Genomic DNA, 25,189 nt, shown 5'->3' on the forward strand with positions numbered 1-25,189 from the left:
TGAATGAAGAGAGACCAACATTTTCAAAGATGTAAAAATGCAAAGTATGGAGGATTCTAGTTTTCTGTTAAGGCTGGTTATAAATCACTATAAAAGCATAGTGCAATTTCCTCTTTTCACAGTTACCAATGGATTATCTTAGAATTCATCACCTTCATTAATTATCACTTGTAAATGTTTATTGTAAGTTTATTTTGTGCTATCCTCTCAGCAGTACTCTTATATGTATTATCTCATTTAATCCTCTCAAAAATCATATGAGGTGTAAGTACCATTATTATCCCGTTTTGCAGATGATTCATCTGACATTCAGATAAGTTAAATAATCTTGTTCAGACATGTAAGATTTCAATTATACACTGTAAAATTTCAGTGTGTGACTTATTTCTTATTATTGATTGATATATTATGAGCCTTTATAATCTCTGTAATTATTATACTCATTACATGACCAAGTTATATTAGAGAACAAAATTATACAGATATTCTCTTATGATTGTACTTAGTTTCTCAAAATATTTATGTCAAGCAGTTGTACTTAGTGTTTCAGTTAATTTCACTTTATGTTGGTATACTCTTGGAAGATCAGAATTTTAATATTATAGAAGAGTGATTGAAAGTGAGGTTTTTAAAACAGATTCTCTTAAGAAATCTCTCACTGAATCTGGGTCTCAGAAATTAAAAATTGATATGGTCAGAAGTATTTTGAAAATAGGGGGATTCATTGTTTTATTTGACCTATATCTGATTTCCATTGTTCTTTTTTATTTCATTTCATTTTTTAAAAAATTAAAAAAAAAGATTTTATTGATTGATTGAGAGAGAGAGAGAGGGAACGTGTGAGCAGGGGCAGAGGGAGAGGAAGAATCCCAGGCCGACTCCCTGCTGAGCATGGAGCCTGACTCAGGGCTCAATCTCATAACCCAGAGATCATGACCTGAGCTGGAATCCAGAGTCGTACACTCAAGCAACTGGGCCACCCAGGCGCCCCTATTTCATTTCATTTTAAGTGAGATAGTATAAAACCGTTTTAAAATGGCAATGTAAAAAAATATAGAACCTCTGTACGACTCTTTCGTGATGGCCCTAACAACTTGGTTAAAAAGGGTAACATATCACTATCACTTCCCTAGTTCCCTAGTTCCCTAGTACTACATCCTTTATGTGTATCAGGTGTCATAAAAAGAATTGCAGAAGTTCAGATTATTTTTAATATCAGACTGTGAGCATAGATATTCTGAAATAAGAATGCCTTTTTTATAATTTACAGTGTACATTTTCTTCTTTGTTCACTTTTTGAAAAATGAGCAATAGGATGAGGGGAATAGGTACTACTTGTGTTAGCTCTGCTGAGAATTGTCTTAGCTGTTTTCTCTTGCCTCAGGCAGAAAGATGGTTACTTCTCTTAGTGGTAGAGTATTACCCAATATCTGCTGCACAGGGTGAAAAATCTCTTAAGGAAAGACCAGATTTATGTGCTATTCTGTGTTTCAACTACAAGATGATCTTTCAAAGGAATTTGACGAGAGGACTCAGTAGTGCCTAATCTTGGTCTGCCAAGTGGCCAGTCTCTTTAGGGTCAGGTATGTGAAGGAGCACAGCATAAAAGGATCAACAGCCAAACGGGAGTCAGAGTTCTGCCTAATTTTTAAGTGACCAACGTAAGCCTCTCTGAGAGCAGCTACTTATCATCTCCTGACTTGGTATAAAGTGTAAGCAGTACACGCTACCTTCCCATTATGTCTGGCTCTAGCCCTTGGAGTTTTGTTATTTAATGGGTGGCCATGTGGAGAAAGAGTGAAGAAGTGTCAGTGGGACCTGCAGAAATCCTGTGATTTCTCATTGCCTATCCAAAGAAGGAGCCTAATCAGTGGTATAGAGGTTGGCTGGGCAAAGAGGTGAATTTCTTGAGAGCCCCTCCCCTTTTTACTTAGTGCCCCATGGGACCTTGTTTGGTTTAGCTCTTAACATTGTAAATGTATTTGGAGTTTATCTTCGTTGACCAAATGTGCTGAGAGGTCTCTGGTATTCATCTAACAATTATATATTCATATTCTTTAACCTAAATTTTGGACTGCATAATTCGCCACCTTCTTATAGTCTAGTGTGTATTTGAATACATTTATTAAGCATTTGTTATGTATGCCCATGCATCTCCTAACCTAAAACAGCCTCATTGACATGCTGGAGATTATGAGAGGGAAAGAATCAAACTATGTAACATATTTACTTAATAAATTTGGGGAATTGGGTTTTAGAGGATTAATTTTTCTGCAGAGGATCCATGCTTTCATCTTTTATTAAAATCTTACTGTCTTTTTTCCCTTAACACCATCTAAAAGAGGGAAACATTTTATAATGGGTTATATTTCATTTGTAAAGAGTAGATAATTATTGTGTGTACCATGCTGAACATGAGCATTTGGTATCAAAGATACTTTTCAAATTTTCTGAAGTTTTGTCAAAGTAGATATGAAATCTGTTCCTGATTTTTTCACATAGGATGCTTTTACTAATATTAATTTCCTTGCAAATTCCCTTTTTTTGAGGTTGACAGTCAAACTGATAGAAGCTGTGAAATTTAAAGATAAGGCTATTATATTTTTTTAGAGCCTCCTTTTCTCTAAGAATTGCAGTCCTTAAGGAATGTAGTAATATTTTATAATTACATGTTGCTTTTCATCTGAAAATGTCACAAAGCAATTTATAAATTCCTTTCTGATTTTTATCTCTAAGAATTCAGTTTCCATTTCTATGATATTTAATAATAGGACACAGCAAGTATCATTTTCCAGTGCATTTAGATACAAACTGAGGAGGGTACTGTTCAAATGAAGCTTTGAGCAAAAAATAACATCATAGCTTGGTTATAAGAATAATGTCTCTCAGTTGGTTATTGCCGTGGAATAAACTACCCAAATTTAACATCTTAAAACAGTATATTACTTCTCATGATTCTGTGGTTTGTGTAGGCACTTCTGCTGGATCTCTAAAGCATTTGCCTTCAGTTAGCATACAGGCTGATTTGGAAGATCCAAGAAAGCCTTTCTCACATTTCTGGATTCTTGGTTCACCTCCATGTGATCTCTTGGCATATGGCGTCTCATCATCCAGGCCCCTTGTACATGGTATCTTGCCTTATGGCATGAAGACTGGCTTTCAATTATGACTTTTCCAAGAGGGTGAAAGCATAAGCTGCCAGACTTAAAGGCTGGGTCTGGAACCGGCATAGTATCGCTTTGATCATATTCTGTGTTCAAAGCAGGACACAAGGCTAGCCCAAGAAGAGGAAAAGTTCAGTCTGCCTCTTCATGGGAAGAATGGCATGTGCATACAGGGAGTACGGGGACTAGTGGCAGCCATTGTTGGAGACTACCTAGCACAGACGGCGTTGTGGTTATACAGTATTCCTTGGTTTTTAAAAATCGATTAATGCAAACAAAATTTCTTAATACTATCAACTATTCAAATGACACTAACCTTGTTAACTATATTCTGTATATTTCGTGCCACATGTTTGATATTTAGTTAAATTAATAAGTGTACTTTTTTATTTTCGCTGATACCTTCGCTACTTTTCTTTTGAACTGGAGAAACTATTGAATGGTTAAGACATTATAACTTGACGTTTGGAAAAATTTTCAAAATTATAGGCAGCAGATAATGTTGAAATTGAATATAGGCATTTGTTTCTAAAATTTTTAGAAATTTACAAATATGTATATGAAGAATATTGGTGTATAGTTTTCTTGTAATGTTTTTGTCTGGTTTTGATAATCAGGGTAATAATGGGCTCATAGGATGAATTGGGAAGTATTCTTTTTCTCTTTTTCTCAACTTTCTGTAGGAGTTTATGTAGAATTGGCATCAGTTCTTAAACGTTTATAGAACTCAGCAATGAAACCATCTGGCTCTAGAGTTTTCTTTGTTGAGAGTTGTTTTTAAAAAATTTTTTTTATAATCATATTTTTTATTATATTATGTTAGTCACCATACAGTACATCCCTGGTTTTTGATGTAAAGCTCGATGATTCATTAGTTGCGTATAACACCCAGTGCACCATGTTGAGAGTTTTTTGACCACAAATTCAATTTTCTTAGTAGACATAGGGCTATTCATTACCTGTTTCTGTTTGAGTGAGTTTTGATAGTGTGAGGCTTTTACGGGATTTATTCATTTAATATATATTGTTGGTTTTATGGGCATAAAGCTGTTTATAATATTCCCATGTGATCATTTTAATGTCTGTAGAGTCTGTAGTGATGTCATCTCTTTCATTCCTGACATTGGTCATTGGCATCTTTTGTCTTTATTTTCCTGAGCAATCTGGCTAGAGGTTGATTGCCTTTTGTTGAACCAGCTAACCTGGTTCATAACCAGTATATTATCCTCTACTTTTTTTTTCTTTTTAAAATTTTTAAATTGATTTCCGCTCTGATCTTTATTATTTCCTTTCTTCTCTTTCTCTTGAGTTTAATTTGCTCTTGTTCAGTTTCTTAATGTGGAAGCTGGGATCATTGATTTGAGACATTCTTGACATTTACTTCGGATGGGTGGTAAACAGGAAAAACTACAGTTATAAAATGGCAGAAAAGTCTCCACTAACTTCTGATCAACTCTAGGATAAAACCTAGATTCTTAACTTGCTATTCATAAAGCCCTCTGAACTGAATTTAAATTTAAGATGATAAACTGAGCATACCCTGTTATCTCCCCTTCCATTTAAGCCCATTAAAATGGTAGTAAAGGCATTAAAAAAAGAGACAAGTCCACACAAATGAAAAGCTGAGTGGGGGGGAAAGGCATTAGTGGACAACCAATATCAAAATTATGGAAATTTGTGGAGGAACAGTCATAGAGCAGGAAAAGCATGCATTAAGGGGGCTGTAGAGAGCAGGTAGCAGATCTGTTTGGCAAAATCCTGGAAATCAGCTGACTTAGGAGTGAGAAAGGAAACTGAAAACAGGCAGATTAATTAGAGGCATTCTTAGACGTCCCTGACTTTCTATTATGAATTGCACCAATTGCTTTCTCAGATGTCATACTGCTGCTTCTTAGATTTCTACTTACTGGGGCTCCAGCATTATTTTCAACATTTCTTACACACCTATCTTTCACGTCCTAGGATTTCATCCTAATTTTGTTAGAATACATTCTCAAATAGCTTCCCTGAAAGGTACTGCTCCCTTAGATGTATTTGGAAATGTTTGTGGGGGACATTTTTGATGACCATGTTATTTGGGGATAGTGGCACTACTAAACCCTGAAAAACATTAGTCCTTGGAAAACAGTATGGAAGTTCCTCAAAAAATTAAAAATAGAATTATTATATGATCCAGTAAATCCACCACTGGATACTTACCTAAAGAAAACAAAAACAGTAATTTGAAAATATACATGCACACCCCTATGTTTATTGCAGCATTATTTATAATAGCTAGGTTATGAAAGCAACCCAAGTGTTAACTGATAGATGAATGGGTAAAGAAGAGGTGGTATATATACACAATGGAATATTACTCAGCCATAAAAAAGAACAAACCATTGCCATTTGCAATGACATAGATGGAGCTAGAGCGTATAGTACTAAGTGAAGTATCAGTCAGAGACAGACAGATACCATATGATTTCCCTCATATGTGGAATTTAAGAAACAAAACAAATCAACAAAGAAAAAAGGAGACCAAAGAAACCAGACACTTAAATACAGAGAACAAACTGGTGGTTGCCAGAGAGAATGCAGTTGGGATGGGTGGGTGAAATAGATAAAGGGGATTAAGAGTACACTTATCTTGATGAACACTGAGAAATGTATGAAACTGTTGAATCACTGTATTGTACACCTGAAACTAATATAACATTGTATGTTAACTGTACTTCAGTAAAAAAAAACAAAAAAAAACAAAAAAAAAAACAAAAAAAAAACAACTTGAGCCCTTGAAAGTGAATGAAAATGATTCTGTTTTCCTTTTGCTCCTACACTTGACTGATCGTATGACTAGCTGAGGAATTTGAGGCTCAAAATTATTGTGTCCAGTGTCTGAGAACTGCTTAAATTATTTCTGGTATCCATGATTGCTGGTGAGGCAACCATTGCCAGTCTGATTCTTATTCATTTAAGTGTGCTTAGAAATTGGTAAAATTTACTTTTGAGTAGATACTGCAAACATATACCTATTTTTTTAATAAATAAATTGCATCAAATATTTCATACTATATTTTTAAATTTGTATTTTTCAGACAATGAATGATTTTGACTATTTGAAACTGCTAGGTAAAGGCACTTTTGGGAAAGTTATTTTGGTTCGAGAGAAGGCAAGTGGGAAATACTATGCTATGAAGATTCTGAAGAAAGAAGTTATTATTGCAAAGGTAATTGATTCCTAGATTTTTGCTTATGGTATGCACTCAACGTGTGTTCACCCATACACACAACTAAAGTGTAGAAATTCCATTAAAGTAACCAAAATGTTGATTGTAGGCTGTGGTTGCAATAGTATCTGTATATCAGTATTTATACTGTTAAAAATTTCAGAAGTTTAAAACATTATCTGGATGTCATATACTGAAGCTATTTTACTCCCTTGAGGAGGTAAAAATATTTATTCTGCGTTCGTGTATTTGGGGGAATGTTTTGACTGTCTGTGACCTATATCACTAATTATACTAGTGTTGCTCTTGGATATTTTCCCCCAACATTCTGAATTTTTTATTATTAAATAAAAAAGTAATTCAAATAGCATAGATGACTTGCACCTATAAATTATACAGCTTATATAACGATGAATGGGAAAGCATCCTTAATAGATTTGAAAATACAAGGATCATGAAACTAAAAGAAATAATAGTCTTTGAAATTCTTTCAGGAACTCTTAACCCCTACCTCCCCCACCTCCATGACTTTATTCAGCTTAGACATACATAGATAACTAACATGTTAACGATACCAGTTCTCACTCGGAATCCTAATTCCCTCAATAGACAAATTCGATGTGTTTTACAAATTGGTCCACACTCTGTGTTTCATTTAATTCAGTGAATGTTACATAATATTATCGGTATACTTTGGACTACTTTAACTGTCAAACCACAGTTGACCCTTGAACAACATGGGGGTTAAGTGTGACTCCCTGCTAGTCGAAAGTCCACATGTGACTTTTTTTTTTTTAAAGATTTTATTTATTTATTTGACAGAGATAGAGACAGCCAGCGAGAGAGGGTACACGAGCAGGGGGAGTGGGAGAGGAAGAAGCAGGCTCATAGCAGAGGAGCCCGATGTGGGGCTCGATCCCACAACGCCAGGATCATGCCCTGAGCCGAAGGCAGACGCTTAACCGCTGTGCCACCCAGGCGCCCCCACATGTAACTTTTGACTCTCCCCAAATTTAACTACTGTCTACTATTGACTGAAAGCCTTTATGATATGAAGAGTCAGTTAACACATATTTTGTATGTCATATGTTTTATATACTGTATTCTTACAGTGAAGTAAATTAGAGGAAAGAAAATATAATTAAGAAAATCATAAGGAACAGAAAATACATTTATAGGACTGTACTGTATTTATAGAAAAAAATCCATGTGTAAGTGGGCCCGCGCAGCTCAAACACATGTTCACGGGTCAGCTGTATCGTTTCTTCATCTGGAGTGTATTGCTCCACACGCTTTGTGAAGCTGTGCTCCCCTCGTCTTTGTACATTTGTTTTCATTTCAACTCTTACACAGGTCTGTGTCTGGTATTGGAAATAACACTGACCTTGGAGTCACACAGGCCTGGATTCACATCTCAGCTTTGCATCTTCCCATCTAATGACCTTTAACAGCCAGTTTTGGTGGGAGTACTGCTCCTTTAGAGACACTTGCAGTGTTTTGGGGGAGCATATTTGCTTATCACAGTGAATCAGGGGAAGGGAAACTCCTGACCGTCACCAGGTGGAAACCACGCTTGGTCAGTGTCCTGCAACAGAGCAGCCCAACAGAGCCTTGCGTTTTTCATTTGCAAAATTTCACTCCTTAAAAAGAAACACAGTCACTTAAAGTAATGAGCCCTGGGAGTTGTATGCAACTGATGAATCACTGAATTCTGCCTCTAAAACTGTTAATACACAGTATATGTTAACTAAATTGAATTTAAATGCAAAGTTTTTTAAAAAGGTGTTCCTGGACAGGAATGTTGAGGGTTAGGATGTGTAAGGTATTTCGCATAGTACCTGATACTTACTATTCATTAAACTGATATTATCTGGGAGGGAGTATAGTGCCATTTACTAAATGGTCCCAAACAAATTACGCAACTTTTTTTGCCTTTATTTCCTCATTTGCAAAATGGGGATAATATAGTGCCTATCTCATAGAGGTGTTGTCAGGATTAAATGAATGAGTAAGTGTAATAGCATTTGCCGTAAATAAAATTGAATTAAGATTAAATGAAAATAAATGTGATTGCTGTAAGTATTGGCTATGGTTATTATTATTCTTACCATCTACCATGTGTCAAGCATCAGTAAATACCATTTCTATTCTGTTTTTTTCTTTTATGCATTAGCCTCACTTGGAACATGTCTTCTTCCCTTACTAATTAATTATACTTTTCCGAGTAACTCTACAGAGCTGGGTATGTTTTACAAGTGATAGCATATCCAGCTTGGTGTACTGTCCTTGACCACCAAGTCCATATATCTGTTTCTTGAAAGAAAATATGTCTGCTTATAGTAAAATGATTAGCACTATAATGTTTTAGAGTCTAACAGGACCTGGGGTTTGAGTCCTGATGTGCCCATCGCAGAGCCTCGTATCAGGGACTAAGTGGTGTCCATGCCTTAATACTGTGCCTTAATACTGTTGACGTTAACACTGATCACTTGATTAAAGCATTGTCTACCAGGTTTCTCCACTGTAGAGTTATTTCCCATTGTAATTAATAACTATCTTAGGGGTGATACTCTGACACTATGCCGGTATTTTTTTTTTCTTTTTAAACTTTTGCCCACTCATTTTAATTTCCATCAGTGGATCTTGTCCACAACGGTTATGATGTGGTGTACTAATGGTATTTTCTATTTCCCTCATTCTTTATGCATTTATTCTATTCGGTCTAACTAAAGGTTTGATAATATTATCTTTTCAAAGAACCAACGTTTACTTTCATTGATTTTTCTCTGTTTTTCTATTCTTTATTTTATCTTTGCTCTAATCATTATTATTTCCTTCCTTCTGCTATTTAGCTTTAGTTTATTCTTTTCTTACTTCCTGAAGTTGTAAAGTTAGGTTGTGGATTTAAGATCTTCTTTTTTTCTCTTTCTTTCTTTCTTTCTTTTCTTTCTTTCTTTCTTTCTTTCTTTCTTTCTTTCTTTCTTTCTTTCCTTCCTTCCTTCCTTCCTTCCTTCCTTCCTTCCTTCCTTCCTTCCTTTCTTTCTTTCTTTCTTTCTTTCTTTCTTTCTTTCTTTCTTTCTTTCTTTCTTTCTTTCTTTCTTTCTTTCCTTTCGAGCGTGTATGCGAGTTGGGGTGTGGAGGGAGAGGGAGAGAACCTTAAGCAGGCTCCGTGCTCAGCACGAGCCCGACACGGAACTCGATACCAGGACCCTGAGATCATGACCTGAGATGAAATCAAGAGTCGGTTGCTTAATCAGCTGAGCCACGCAGGTGCCCCAAGATCTTTCTTCTTTTGAAATGTAAGCATCTGTGGCTATAATTTCCCACTTAGCACTGCTTTTGATGTATCCCATAAATTTTGATATATTAGATTTTTCTTTTCATTCGTCTCTCAGTATTTTCTAATTTAATTTCCCTTTGATTTCTCCTTTGATCCATTGATTAAGACTATTTTAATTTCCATAATTTTGTAAATTTTCCAATTTTCTTTCTGTTTCTGATTTCAAACTTTATCCCATTGCTGGTAGAGAAGATACTTGGTATGATATGTATCTTTTTAAATCTACTGAGACTTAATTTGTGGCCTAACATATGGTGTGTCCTGGAGAATTTTCCACATGCACTTGAAAAGAATGTGTAATCTGTTGTTGGGTAAAATGTTCTCTGTGTGTTTGTTAGATCTAGTTGGTTTATTGTGTTAAGTCCTCTATTTCCTTACTTCTCTCTGGCTGTTCTGTCATTATTGTGTGTAGGGTAGTGAAGTCTCCAACTATTAGTATAGAACTATTTCTCATTTTAATTGTCTTATTTTTGCTTCACGCATTCTGTTCGTTTGTTGTTAGGTACATAAATGTTTATAATTGTTATTTGTTGCTGGATTGAACCTTTTATTTAAATACATAATGTCATTTTTTGTCTTTTGCAACTTAAAAATTTTTTTGTCTGATAATGAAATAGCCACCCCTGCTCTCTTTTGGTTATGTTTTTAAGAAATATTCCATTCTTTCAGTTTCAACATATTTGTGTCTTTGGCTATATAGTAAGTCATATTTTGATCATTTTGTTGTTAAATCCATTCTGCCATCTCCTATCTTCTGATTGGAGGGATTAATCCATTTACATTAAAATACTTGAAGGAATTCTGTCACTTTGCTGTTTTTTTCATATGCTTTATACTTTCTTTGTCCCTCATTGTCTGCATTATGCACTGTCTTATGTTTAGTTGATTTTTTTTTTTTTAGTGAAACATTTTAATTCCCTTCTCATTTCCTTCTGTATATATTCTATAGCTATTTTCTGTGTGGTTGCCATGGGGATTACATTTAACATCCTAAAATTATAACAGTCTAATTTGAATTTATACCACCTTAACTTCAATAAGATACAAAAACTGCTTCTCTGCTGCTATGGTACTCTAGTCAACCCTTTTAAGTTATTGATGTTATAAATTACATCTTTATTCTTTTTGGAGCAATTGTAAATGGGATTGTTAATTTCTTTTTCTACTTTTTATTGGTGTATAGAAATCCAAGAGTTTTCTGCATATTAATTTTGTAACCTGCAACTTCACTGAATTAATTAATCTGCTGTGGTGGTTTTTTGGTGGAGATTTTAGGTTTTTCTATATATAGTACCATGTCACTGCAAATAGTAACAGTTTTACTTCTGTTTTACTTACTTGGATGCCTTTTATTTGTTTTTCTTGTTTTATTACTATGGCCTGGACTTCCAGTACTATGTTGATTAAAAGTGATGAGGGTAAGACACCCTTGTCTTGTTCCTGATCTTAGAAGAAAGGCTGTCAGTTTTTTACCATTATGATATTAGCTGTGGGTTTTTCATATATGGCTTTTATTATGTTGAGGTATGTTCCCTCTAAACCTACTTTGTTGAGTTTCTGTCATGAATGGATGTTGTATTTTGTGAAATGCTTTTTTTGCATCTATTGATATGATCATATGGTTTTTATCCTGTCTCTTGTAGATGTGATGTATCATATTGATTGATTTGCAAATATCAAACTACCCTTGCATCTGGAATAAATACTTGGTTGTGGTGAATGATTTTTTTAATGTACTGTTGAATTTGGTTTGCTGGTATTTTGTTAAGGATTTTTGCATCCATGTTCATCAGACATATTGGTCTATAATCTTTTTTTGGAATATCTTAGAATAATGAGTATTAATTCTTTAAATGTTTGGTGGGAGTCACCTGTGAAGTCCAGCCAGAAGTCCTGGACTTTTGTTTGTTGGGAGTTTTTGGTTATTGATTCAGTTTCATTTCTAGCAATTGATCAGTTCAGATTCTCTATTTCTTCCTGATTCAGTTGGAAGATTATGTTTCTAGGAATTTATCCATTTCTTTTAGGTTATTGCCATTTGTTGGCGCAATTTTTTATACAATTCTTTTATAATCCTTTGTATTTCTGTGGTGTTGATTGTATTTCCCCTCCTTTATTTCTGCTTTTATTCAAAACCTTTCTTTTTCTTGATGGGTCTAGATAAACGTTTATCATTTTTGTTGATATTTTCAGAGAACCAGCTCCTGGTCTAATTTATTTTTTCTATTGTTTTAAATCTCTATTTCACTTATTTCTACTGTAATAATTATTACTTCATTCCTTCTGCTAGCTTTGGGATTAATTTGTTTTTCTTTTTCTAGCTCATTTAGGTATAAAGTTAGGTTGTTAATTTTAGACTTTTCTTGGTTTTTTTTTTTTTTTAAGATTTTATTTATTTATTTGAGAGAGAGAGAATGCTGTGGATGTGGACGAGCCGGGGGAAGGAGGGGCAGAGGGAGAGGGAGAAGCAGACACGCCGCTGAGCAGGGAGCCCAATGTGGGGCTCGATCCCAGGACCCTGAGATCATGACCTGAGCCAACGCTTAACCAACTGAGCCACCCAAGTGCCCCAAGATTTTTCTTGTTTCTTGTGGTAGGCCTGTATTGCTATAAAATTCCCTCTTAGAATTGCTTTTGATATGTCTCCAAATTCTGGATCATGTTTTTTTATCTGTTTCCACATTTTTAATTTGCTCTTTGATTTCTTGGCTTGTCCATTCATGTTGTTTAGCCTCCACCTGTTGTTTCCAGATTTTTTCTTGTGGTTTTGTATCACTGTGGTCAGAAAAGATGGGTGATATGATTTGTCTTCTTAAGTTTATTGAGACTTGTTTTGTGGCCTAACATGTGATCTATCCTGGAGAATGTTCCATGTGCACATGAATAGAATGTTTATTCTCTTGCTTTTGGCTGAAATGTTCTATATATGTCTATTAGGTCCATCTGGTCTAATGTGTTATTGAAATCCACTGTTTCCTGGTTGATTTTTTTGTCTGCATGATCTATCCATTGATGTAAGTGGGATGTTAAAGTCCCCTCCTTTGTGTTACTGTCAATTTCTGCCTTGACATCTGTTAGTCATTGTTTTATGTAATTTACACTTAAAATTTCTGTAATTTACAATTATGATATCCTCTTGTTGAATTAATCTCTTTATCATTGTGTGATGCCCTTTTTTTTTTTGTCTCTTCCTACAGTCTCTGTTTTTAAAGTCTAATTTTTCTGATACAAGTATTCCTAACCTGACTTTTTTTTTTCACTTCCATTTGCATGGTATATGTTTTTCCAGCCCTTCCCTTTCAGTCTGTATGTGTCTTTAGGTCTGAAGTGTGTTTCTTACTGGCAGAATAAAGATGGGTCTTGCTCTTTATCCATTCAGTTGCTCTTTGTCTTTTGCTTGGAGCATTTAGTCCATTTACATTTAAAGTAATTATTGATTGGCATATATGTATTACCATTTTTTAAAGTTGTTTTCTGGTTGTTTCTGTAGTTCTTCTCTGTTCCTTTCTTTTTCTGTTGATCTTGTCCCTTGTGGTTTGATGGCTTTCTTTAGTGTTATGCTTGGATCCCTTGCTTTTTATGTTTTGTGTATCTGTTTCAGGTCTTTGATTTGTGGTTACCATTAGGTTTGTGTATAACATGTTTATAGCAGTCTATATTAAGTTGATTATTAAGTTCAAACACATTTTAAAAGCACTAAATTTTTATTCCTCTTCCGTGTTTTATGTATATGATGTCGTATTTTACATCTTTTGATTTTGTGTATCCCTTGACTGGTATGATTTTTTTAGATATAATTGATTTTACTACTTTTGTGTTTTAACCTACATACTGGCTTTATAAGTGATTAATCTATTACTTTTATTGTATGTTTGCTTGTAACTGTGAAATTGTTTCCTTTCATAATTTTCTTACTCCTGATTATGGCCTTTTCTTTTCCACTCAATTCCCTTTAACATTCCTTGTAATACTTACTTAGTGGTAATGAACTCCTTTAACTTTTGTCTGGGAATCTCTTATTTCTCATTCTATTCTGAATGATAACCTTGCTGGGTAAAGTATTCTTGGTTGCATATTTTTACTTTATAATATTTTGAAGATGTCATGCCACTCTCTTCTGGCCTGCAGAGTGTCTGCTAAAAAATCGGCTGATAGCCTTAATGGGGTTTCCATTGTATATAACTTTCTTTTCTCCTGCTGCTTTTAAAATTCTTTGTCATTAGTTTTGACATTTTAATTACCATGTGTCTTGGTGTGGACCTCTTAGGGTTGATTTTGTTAGAGTTTCTCTGTGCTTTGTAGCTCTCTATGTCTGTGTCCTTCCCCAGATTAGGGAACATTTCAGCTCTTATTTCTTCAAATAAGTTTTCTGCCCCCTTTTCTCCCTCTTTTCTTTCTGGGATCCCTATAATGTAAATATTATTATCCTTAATGGAGTTGCTGAGCTCCCTTGGCCTGTTCTCACTTTTCATTATTTTTTCTCCTTGCTGCTTGGCTGGTTGCTTTCCATTACCATCTTCCAGATTGCCGATCTGTTCTTCTGCACTTTCTTTTTTTTTTCTTTTTTTCTTTTTTTAAAGATTTTATTTATTTATTTGACAGAGACAGAGACAGCCAGCGAGAGAGGGAACACAGCAGGGGAGTGGGAGAGGAAGAAGCAGGCTCACAGCAGAGGAGCCTGATGTGGGGCTCGATCCCATAACGCCGGGATCACGCCCTGAGCCGAAGGCAGACGCTCAACCGCCGTGCCACCCAGGCGCCCCTGTTCTTCTGCACTTTCTAATCTGCTATTGATTTCCTCTAGTGTATTTTTTTTTATTTCAGTTGCTGAAGTTTTCATCTCTGGTTCTTACGTTTTCTCTTTTTGTGAGGTTCTCACTGAGGTCCTCTACTCTTTCCTCAAGTCCAGTGAATATCTTTATGATTATTACTTTGAATTCTTTATCAGGCATATTGCTTTTATCCATTTTACTTATCCCTCTTGTTTTGATTTTCATCTTGGTCTTTCATTTGGAACATACTCCTCTGTCTCCTTATTTTGTCTAACTTTCTGTGTTTGTTTCTGTGTATTAGGGAGGTCATCTACATCTCCTGGTTTTGCAAATAGTGGCCTCGTGTAAAAGAGATCCTGGCATGCCCTGTAGCACAATGTCCCGGTCACTAGAACAAGGTGTGCCAGGGGTGTCTCCTTTGTGGGCTGTGTGTGCCCTACTGTTGTGGCTGAGCCATGTTTGCCTTCAGTTCAGTTGGCGGCAATGGCCTGCTTTGCCTGCTGTGGAAGCACTGGGCAGGATTTGCTCCCTGCGCGGTTGAGGTGCCTGCCAGAGGCCAGTGGGATCTCATCGGTGGGAGGAGTCAGCAGTGAGGCTAGCTGTCTGCACTTAGTCTCTCTGCCACAGTTGCAGGCATACCAAACGGCAGGGCTTTTCTCTCTGCGCTGCCAGCTAAAAGGCTCTGCTGCTCAAATTGTGGGTGTGCTAATGTGTGGGTTATCTCCCCCCTCCCCCTATGACAGGAGTCACTTTGGAGTGGCGCCGGTCCCTGTCTTCAAGGGAACACCAGGGCAGGGCACTATGGTTAGCCAGGTAGGTAGAGAGTGCTCGTTCTGGCTCCCCCAGGTGTTCAGCTATCTAGGCTGGGGGAGGGGAAGAGAAATGGTGCTCACAGCACTTTTGTTCTTGGAGAAGCGTCCTGATGATCCCTGCCCTCCAGCACATGTTCTGAGGTTAGTTACTAAATCTCCCTCACGTCTCCCCCAGCTCCTTTTCAAACTGTTTCTTCTTTGCTATATCTCCATTGAGTTATTTATTAGGCTGGCTCTTGAAGGGTGGGAAAACCACTGATTTTTAATGTACCTGGAGTTCAGCTCCACTGACTTTAAATGCTGCTAAAGTTAAGCCCCATTGGTTTTCAAAGCCAGATGCTCTTGGGATTCGTCTTCCTGGGGCAGGTGCCCTGTGTCTCATCCTCTCATTTCTCCGTGCTTGTTGCTGTCTCTCCTGTTGGCTGTGAGTCTTGCCAGGATTTGGTTCCCAACTGCATCTCTACCCCTCCTACCCTTTTCCACGTGGCTTTCTCTCTGTATTTCACTATGGAAAGTCTGCTCTGGCAGTCTGCAGGTTGTTTTCAGTTAGTTGTACCAGCGTAGCTGTTGTCTAGGTATGTCCATGGACCAGGTGAGCTTGGGGTCCTCCTGCTGTGCCATCTTCCTGACCACCCCCTGAAATGTACTTCTAAATAAGACTTGAAGGTCAGAATGACCCCTTGACCCATGGGCTGCAGAATGGATGTTGTGTTAGCGGGCATGAAAACAACACTAACCTCGTTGCCCATCTCTGTCAGAGCGTTTATGTTACAGAGACGATTTCCTTTCTTAAACCTCGTGAACCAACCTCTGCCAGCTTCAGACTCTTCTGTGGCTCCCTCACCTCTCTGAGCCTTCCCAGAGTTGGAGAGAGTCAGGGCCTTGCTCTGGGTGAGGCTTTGGCTTAGGGGAATGTGGTGGCTGTTTGATCTTCTATCCAGACCACAGAAACGTTCTCCAGGTGAGCAGTAAGGCTGTTCCGCTTTCTTATCACTCATGCGTTCACGGAGTAGCACCTCTCATTTCCTTCTAGAACTTTCCCTATGCTTTCACGGCTTGCCTCACTGCTTGGTGCAAGAGGCCTAGCTTCCAGCCTCTCAGCTTCAACACACCTTTCCCACTCAGTGTAATCACATCTAGCTTTTGATTTAAAGTGAGAGATTACACATCTTCTCTTGAACACTTAGAGGCCATTACAGGGTTATTAATTGGTTTGAATATTAATTTCAATATTGTGTGTCTCAAGGAATAGGGAGACCCAGGGGGAGGGGGCCTGGAGACTGGCCAGTGAGGAGAGCATTCAGAACACACACAACATTCTTCGATTAAGTTCACTTTCTTATATGGGCGTGGTTCATGGCACTTCAAAATAATTACAATAGTAACATCCAAGATCACTGATCAGAGATCACCATAAAAAAACTAATAGTAATGAAAAAGTTTGAATATTGTAAGAATTACCAAAATGTGACACAAAGACACAAAGTCAGCAGCAAGTGTTGTTGGAAAAATGGTGCTGATAGAGTTGCTTGCTTCAGGCTTGCCGCCTTCAATTGGTAAAAAATGCATTATCTGCAAAGTGCAATAAAGTGAAGCAAAGAAATGAGGTATGCCTGTACAGCATTTTTTTTTTTTAAGATTTTGTTTATTCATTCGACAGAGATAGCCAGCGAGAGAGGGAACACAAGCAGGGGGAGTGGGAGAGGAAGAAGCAGGCTCACAGCAGAGGAGCCTGACGTGGGGCTCGATCCCACAACGCCGGGATCACGCCCTGAGCCGAAGGCAGACGCCTAACCGCTGTGCCACCCAGGCGCCCCCCTGTACAGCATTTTTACCTCACTTTGATTAGATCGGCTGAGTGAATCTAACCCCGCTCATATCCTCATCCATACAGTGATTGGGTGTAGTGTTTATGTCATCAGGATAAAAATAGAACTGCCCTTCTTAAAATGTTACTGAGTCGTCTTGCTTTCATAGGCTAGGTTCCCAGTTGTGGCAGCTGGCATCCTCTTTTCTTGGACATTTCTGGGGTCAGAATGGAGTAGTCAAATTGCTTTTCCGTTCTCTACCTCAGACTCTTAAAGTGTGCCAGCCTATTTGCTAATTCACATAGTAGAATCTATTTTCAGCTTTCCCATTCAACAAGGGAACCCGTGTTCTATTACTCTACCTTGTTAGTCATTCAAGAATATGAACAGAGTACTGAGGATCACCACACAGATGAGAAAAATCTAAAGACAGAATAAAAGAGAATGAAGAAGAACAAAAGAATAGTTGATCCTAGTGAAAACAGAGACAAAACAGAGAACTGAAGATATCCACAATCTCTAATTAGTATTTGTAGAGAAGTAGGAAAAAATGTTGTATTACAAAACAAAAATAGGCTGAAAAAGAAATAGAGCACAAGAAAGAGTAATTGTAAAGTTAATGCACGATTGCTAAAATAAAACATTTAATACAAGGATTGTAAGCAAATTTGGGGGAATATCTGAGAATGAAGAGCCAAAAATACAGCAGTGGAAAATACTGGAAGAATAGTTAGGACATGAAGGCTTAATCAAGGGCATTCGGCATGTATAAGAACTTAAGGGAGAAGGGTTCAGAACTAATCAAAGAAAATAAAATGTATCATAGCTGAAGAAGTCTCCAGATTGAAAGCGTCTACTGAGCACTAAGCCAAAGAAAAGAAACTGGGACCCCTGGCTGGCTCAGTCAGTGGAGTGTGTGACTCCTGATCTCAGGGTCATGAGTTTGAGCCCCACGCTAGGTGTAGAGATTAGTTAAAAATAAAATCTGGGGGAAAAAGAAAAGAAAATGGACCCCACACACCCTTTTACATCTTCAGGAAAGTTTTGAATCTTAAGGCTAAAAAATCGCCTTACAAGCTTTCAGAAAGCAAGGAACAGACTAACTACCAATAAAGGAATGAAAATAAAATTGTGTTGTACTTAATTTAGCAAAATTTAAAAGGAAATCTAATAGTCCGATGGAGTCCACGAAGCAATAGAATTAACACTCAGTGTGAGTGATAAGAACTCTCAAGGTGACATTTATAGAAATAGTTGGTCAGTCCACAGTAGATTATTTGCCTAAGGTCGATTCTAACGGTAAAGAAGGAGGACAAAGGATGTAGGACCTTCAAGAAAAAACAAATATTTGCTCAAGAAAGACATAGTCCAAATGTGAAGCTGCGTGAAATACGGAATGATCGTGAGCAGTGGAGGTGGTATCAGAAGGTATCAGAAAGTTGGCCCAGACACACGAAGCACTGTCCCTGGAGGGGCTCAGGATTATTGATGAAGAGTAACCTTTCCGTTTTTACTCATTAACCACAGTATTTGATTCTGCCATAAATGATATTTACTTACTTTCATAATACTGCAAACACTACACCGGTGTTCAGTTTTCGGAATTAATCCATAGACAAAGTACACAGGACTTAATTACAGTTACAGGATAGGCTGAGCATGTTCTAAGCCAGGCAGGGTCAAAGAAATGGTACAGTTGATGGATGACAGCTGAGAACACGCTACTCTTACACAGGAAGTGTGGTTCTCAGGGCAGAGCCACAGATGGGCCCAGAGGCAGAGGCTGCAGGGGCCACCGTGGGCCTGGAGAGCAGAAATGGGAATACAGAGAATACAGAGAATGTGGCAAACCTTGAGATCAAAGGAATCTCTTCTGCTGAACTTGTTTGAGATGCGTGATCCCTGTATCCCTTCCCATTTCTCCGTTTCAGAATGGGAACGTCTGTCCTATGCCTGTCACACCGTTGTATTTCGGAAGCAGATTATCTTGTTTTCTGGGTTAAGAGAGCCACAGACGTAGATGAATTTTGCCCCATGATGGACCACACCTGCCATCTCTCATACGTGACTTACGATTTAGACGATGAGATTTGAAACTTTGGAGCTGATGTTGTTTAAATGAGAGTTTAGCCTGAAGGTAGTGTGAGTCAAGACTTTTGGAGATGTTGGGATGCTTGAAAGTGTTTTGCATGTGAGAAATAAGTGAATTTGGGGCACCAGGGATTGAACTGTAGTGGGTTGAATATCGAACCCTGGAACATATTTCCACATCTTAATTCCTGGAACCTGTTAATGTGACCTTGTTTGGAAAAGGGGTGTTTGCAGATATAATTAAGTGAAGAATCTTGAGATAAGGAGATGATCCTCAATTATCTGAGTGGGCCCTACATCCAGTGACAGGTGTCATTAAAGTAAGGCAGAGGGAAGTTTGATCCGCATGGTGAGCAGAGATTGGAGTCATGGGGCTCCAAGGCAAGGAGCTGCTGGCAGCTCCCAGAAGCTGGAGGAACGTCATGGAATGGATTCTTCCCCCAGAGCCTCCGAAGGGAGCTTAGCTCCCAATCTCGATTTTGGACTTCTAGTCTCCAGCAGTGTGAGAGAATCATTTTTGTTGTTTCAAGCCACCACTTTGTGATAATTTGTCACAGCAGTCACATGAAACAAACATAGACAAGTACCCAGAGAGATAAATGAACTTTCCCAATTTGGGTCAGTGTGTGCTGAACCAGGTTGCCTGTGGTACCGGAATCCGTCTACCACACACCTGTCCCTCAGTCCAGCCCCACTCATAGGGCGAGTTCCAGTTACAGAACAAGTGAGCTGTCTTGACCATTAGACAACACAGCTGCATTCACTGTCAACCCCACTTTTCTTGTAGGGGGTGAAGACACAGTCCGTCCCCTCAGGCGCTTAGGAATTCCAGCATAACATTTATAGTTACAGTTTCTTGCTGAGGGGTGAGCCCTGCTTCTAGCACCCATAGTGGTAGCCCTGGTCCCAGGGTCACCACATCGGGTAGGAAGAAAGAAAGTTGTGATGTGGGGACAAATTTCAGAGTCATAACACCATCCTCTCCTACCCCCTGTTCCCCATGTCCTCCAGAAAAGTGGAGGACTCTATCAGGCGCTCCCCCCCTTCAGCCTTCCTCACATTCAGTGTGAGCACACTTGTGAAGGTGTGGACTCCGTGAGGGGCTCTTCATGTCTTTATCTCCTCCCATTTTAGATAACAGATGTTACAGTTGCCCATTCCAGTCCTTTATCAGCCTTTTACACACCCTGTCCATTTGATGTGATACCTCTTTGCCCACTGTTGGTTGCTATGCCCTGTAAAGTATGTTTCTTGGTCTGATGACACGTAACTTGGTGGCCCAAATTGGTACGGTATCTTCTGTTCTAGTCTTGTTCATAGTGTTTTAAATTTTTATCTACCACCAAGTATGCAGAACCCAGTTCTGAGTAAGTCTCTGTCCCTGTCAGGTCCCATGGATAGCCTTGGGGAATACTGGTGGTGGTCCACTGTAGTGTACTTGCCAACTGTATGCAGCAGGGGGGCTTCCCCCTGGGGAATCTGCTCTCTAGGCTTCTGCTCTGTTGGGCAGACGGGATGGTTCTTATTGGCAATTTGTGTCTCAGGGGGTACAGAGGGATATGTTGATGGTCAGCCTAACTGTGCATTGCCCCCAGCTTGCTTTGACTTTTGGAGTCTTTTTTGGTCACATACAAATTTGGGGGTAGTTATTTCTATTTCTATGGAAAAAGACTGTTGGAATTTTGATAGGGATTGCATTGAATCTGTATAATATCACTGACATTTTCACAATATTAGTGTTTCCAGTCCGAGAACGTGGGGCATATTTCCATTTGTCTATGTATTCTTTAGTTTCTTTCATCAATTCCAGTAGTTTTTAGTGCATAGGTCTTTACCTCCTTGGTTAAATCTATTCCAAAATATTTTATTCTTTTTGATGCAGTTGTAAATAACATTGCTTTCTTCATTTCTCTTTCAGGTATTCTTCTTGTCAGTGTATAGCAATGCAACTGATTTTTTTGTGTGTTGGTTTGGTGTCCTGTAACTTTACTGAGTTCATGAATTGATTCTAACAGTTTTTTGGTGGAGTCTTTAGGATTTTATATATATACATATATATCTCTATGTATATCATGTCATCTGCAAAAGGTAATTTTGCTTCTTTTCCCATTTGTATGCCTTTTCTCTCTCTCTCTGTCTCTCTTCCTCTTCCTAATTGTGGCTAGTAACTCCAGTACTATGTTGAATAGAAGCGCTGACAGTGGGCATCTGTCTTGTTCCCGATGTTAGAGAAAACGCTTTTGACTGAGTTTCACCAGTGTGTATGATATTAGCTGTGGGCTTGTCATACATGACCTTTGTTGTGTTCAGGTACATTTCTTCTATATCTAGTTTATTGAGAGCTTTTATCATGAAAGGGTGTTTACTTTTGTCAGATGCATTTTGGTATCTGTGGAAATGATCATATGCTTTTAATCCTTTAATCTAGTAATGTGGCACATCACACTTTACTGAATTGTGTTGAATCATCTTTGCATCTAAGGGATAAATCCCACTTGATCATGGTGTGTGATCCTTTTAATGTGCTCTTGTGTTAGGTTTGTTGGTATTTTGTTGAGGGTTTTTACATATATATTCATCAGAGATGTTGGCCTATAATTTTCTTTCCTTGTAGTGTTTTTGTCTGGCTTGGGTATGGGAAATGCTAGCCTTGTAAAACAAGTTTGAGCGTGTTCCTTCCTCTTCAGTTTTTTGGAAGAGTTTGATAAAGATGGGTATTCTCTAAATGTATGATAGAATTTGCCAATGAAACCATCTGCTTTTGAGTTTTTATTTGTAGGGAGATTTTTGATCACTAATTTAAACTCTTGCTCATTATTGCTCTGTTCAAATTTTCTGTAATGTCATGATTCAGTCTTGAGAAATTGTATGTTTCTAGGATTTATTTCTTCTGAGTTATCTAAAATTTTGGTGATAATTCTTTACTGTGGTCTCTTAGGATTCTTGTATTTTTGTGGTATCAGTTGTAATGTCTCCTCTTTCATTTGTAATTTAAATAATTTGAATCATCTTTTTTTATCTTAGTATCGCTAAATGTCAATTTGTTTATCTTTTCAAAGAACCAATTCCTAGTTTTGTTGTTGTTTTTTCATTGTCTTTCTGGTCTCTATTTCACTTTTTCTCTAATCTTAATTATTTCCTTCCTCCTACTAACTCAGAGCTTTTTTTAGTTCTTCAAGGTGTAAATTTAGGTTATTTGAGATCTTTATTCTTAATGTAAGAAACTTTCTTCTTATGACTGTAAACTTCTCTCTTAGAACTGCTTTTGCTGTGTTCTGTAAATTTCAATATGTTGTGTTTCCATTTTATTTGTCTCAGGTTTTTAAAATTTTTTCTTTTGATTTCTGCTTTGACCCATTACTTATCCTGCAGTATTCTGTTTAGTTTCCGTATATTTGTGAATTTTCCAGCTTTCCTCCTGTAATTCATTTTTCATTTCATATGTATTGGTTGGAAAAGATACTTGATATGGATAAATCTTCTTAAGTTTGTTAAGAGTTGTGACCTAATATGTGATTTATCCGGAAGAATGTTCCATGTGTGCTTGAGAAAAATCTGTATTATCGTGCTGTTGGATGGAATGTTCTGTATCTGTTTGTTAACTCCATTTGGCTAATGTCTAGTTCGAGTCCATTATATCCTTACTCACTTTCTATCAGGATGATCTATTCGTTGTTGAAAGTGGGATATTTGTCTTCCCTACTATCATATTGCTGTCTGTTTCAGTCTTCAGATTTGTTTATAATTATATATATTTACTATTGTTATAGCCTCTTGGTGAGCAGACCCTCATATCATTATATAATGACTTTCTTTGTTTCTCATTACAGCTTTTAACCTAAGGTCTATTTTGTCTGAGATAAGTATAGGTACCCCTGCTTCTTTTACCTGGAACATTTTTTCTTTTGTCCCTTCACTTTCATCCTATGAGTTTCCTTAAAGCTTAAGCAAGTTTCTTGTAGGCAGCATATAGTTGGATCTTGCTTTTTTATTTACTTAGCCACTTTGTGTCTTTTATTTAGAGAATTTAAGCCATTTACATTTAAAGTAATTAATTAGTAAAGATTTGTCAGTACCATTTTGTTTATTACTTTCTAATTATTTTGTAGTTCCTTTATTTTTTTCTGCTTTTCTTGCTTTTTTGTTTGATGATGTTTGGTGATTTTTTGTAGTGGTATACTTTGATTCTTTTCTCTTTTTATCTGTGAAAATTATTATAATCTTTTACTCTTTGATTACCATGATGTTCATAATACATCTTACTGTAATAAGTCTGTTTCAAGCTGATAATAACTTCTATTGAAAAAGTTCTACACTTGCTCCCCCCAACCTTGTATGTTATTGATGTCCAAATTTACTTGTGTGTTATGTTGTAGCAAACTATTCTAGCTGTAGTATTTTTAACACATTTGTCTTTAAACCTGTATGCTGGAGGTCAAAGTGATTTACACATTATTTCTTTTTAGCATTAGAGTGTTTTGAATTTGACTATACGTTTACCTTTTCCAGTGAATTCTATACTTTTATATGTTTTCAGGTTACTAATTAGCATCCTTTCATTTCAGTTTGAAGAACTTCACTTACCATGTCATGTAAGCAGGTCTAGTTGTGATAAATTCCCTCAGCTTTTGTTTTTCTGGGGAGGTCTTTATCTTTCCTTCATTTTTGAAGGACCATTTTGCTGGGCAAAACATTCCTGATTGGCAGGGTTTTTTTCTTTCATCACTTTGAATATACCATCCTATTCTCTCCTGACTTGCAAAGTTTCTACTGAGAAATTCATTAACAACTTTATTGGGGCTCCCTTGTATTTGGTGGATATATTTTTTTTCTTGCTGCTTTCAAAATTCTCTTTGTCTTCGATTTTTGAGAGCTTGATTATAATGTATCTCAATAAAGATCTCTTTAGGTAGAATCTCCGTGGGTATCTTTGAGTTTTGTGTACCTGGATGGTCATATCTCTCCCCAGATTTGGGATATTTTCAACTGTTATTTCTTTAAATAAGTTTTCTGTCCATTCCTCTCTCTCTGCTCCTGCTGGGACTCCCACATGTGAATATTGTTTCTCTTGGCAATAGCCCATAATTCACATAGGCTTTCTTCACTCTTTTTCATTCCTACGTCTTTTTCTGCTCTAACTGGATGATGTCAAGAGGTCTGTCTTCAAGTTTGTACATTCTTTCTTCTGCTTGACTGAGCCTGATTTGAAACTCTCTATTGCATTTTTTTCATTTTGTTCCTTGTATTCTTCAGCTCTAGAATTTCTGTTTCGTTCTTTTATATGATTTCTATATCTTTGTTGAATTTCCAGTTTTGTTCATGTATTGTCTTTCTGAGTTCATTGAATTATTTCTCTATTTCCTTGAATCTCTCTGAACTTCTTTATTTTGAATTCTTGGTCAGGTAACTCTCAAGTCCATTTCTTTGGTGTCAGTTACTGGAAAGTTATTGTATACCTTTGAAGATGTCATGTTTCCATCCCTTTTTTCTGTTTCTAATGTCTTCGTGTTGATATCTGAGCATTTGAAGGAGTGGTCATCTCTTCTAGCCTTTCTGGACTGGCTTCTTCAGAGATAGACTTTCACCTGAAGATGACTATAAGCACTCCAGCTAGGTGTTCCAGTCTCTGGTTCCTGGGAGGGTCCAGCAGTGTGGTCCCCATGCAGCCTGTCAGCTGAGACCAACATCAGTGAGTGTGTGGGGGTCTTCTGTGGCTAAGCCTGTAGAGATCCTATGGGTAGCAGTCGTGGCTGGGACCACTGGGGGTCCTCAGAGGGAATTCCCTTTGGGTGCCAGGTGTGATGTGCTGGTGGGAAGTGTCAGCAGAGCTGGTGTCCTGGCATCTCGTGCTCTTACAGAGAGAGCTGTCATGGTGCCTAGGTCCTGAAGCACAAGTGTATCTGGGGGGTGGTGCTGGTGTCTGGGATGCAAGGATGTACAGGTTTCCTGTGGAACCTGTCTGGGTCTCTAGGGATCGCCACAGTGACTTAGGA

The 25,189-nt window shown here is 37.6% G+C and overlaps 1 protein-coding gene across 7 annotated transcripts in view; it reads left to right on the forward strand.

The window, feature by feature from the left end:
* AKT3 (AKT serine/threonine kinase 3) overlaps positions 1–25,189 on the forward strand; it is a 298,656-nt gene that overhangs the window by 172,140 nt on the left and 101,327 nt on the right. For 5 of the 7 annotated variants that reach the window (XM_034666651.1, XM_034666653.1, XM_034666652.1 and 2 more), the window contains one exon: positions 6,242–6,373. The exons of the other annotated variants lie outside the window; for them this stretch is intronic. In XM_034666651.1, the coding sequence (XP_034522542.1) occupies positions 6,242–6,373 (132 nt within the window). The remainder of the gene's footprint in view (positions 1–6,241; positions 6,374–25,189) is intronic. 7 annotated transcript variants of the gene reach the window in all.

This window comes from Ailuropoda melanoleuca, chromosome 8 (assembly GCF_002007445.2).
Source record: "Ailuropoda melanoleuca isolate Jingjing chromosome 8, ASM200744v2, whole genome shotgun sequence".
Classification (NCBI taxonomy): domain Eukaryota; kingdom Metazoa; phylum Chordata; class Mammalia; order Carnivora; family Ursidae; genus Ailuropoda; species Ailuropoda melanoleuca.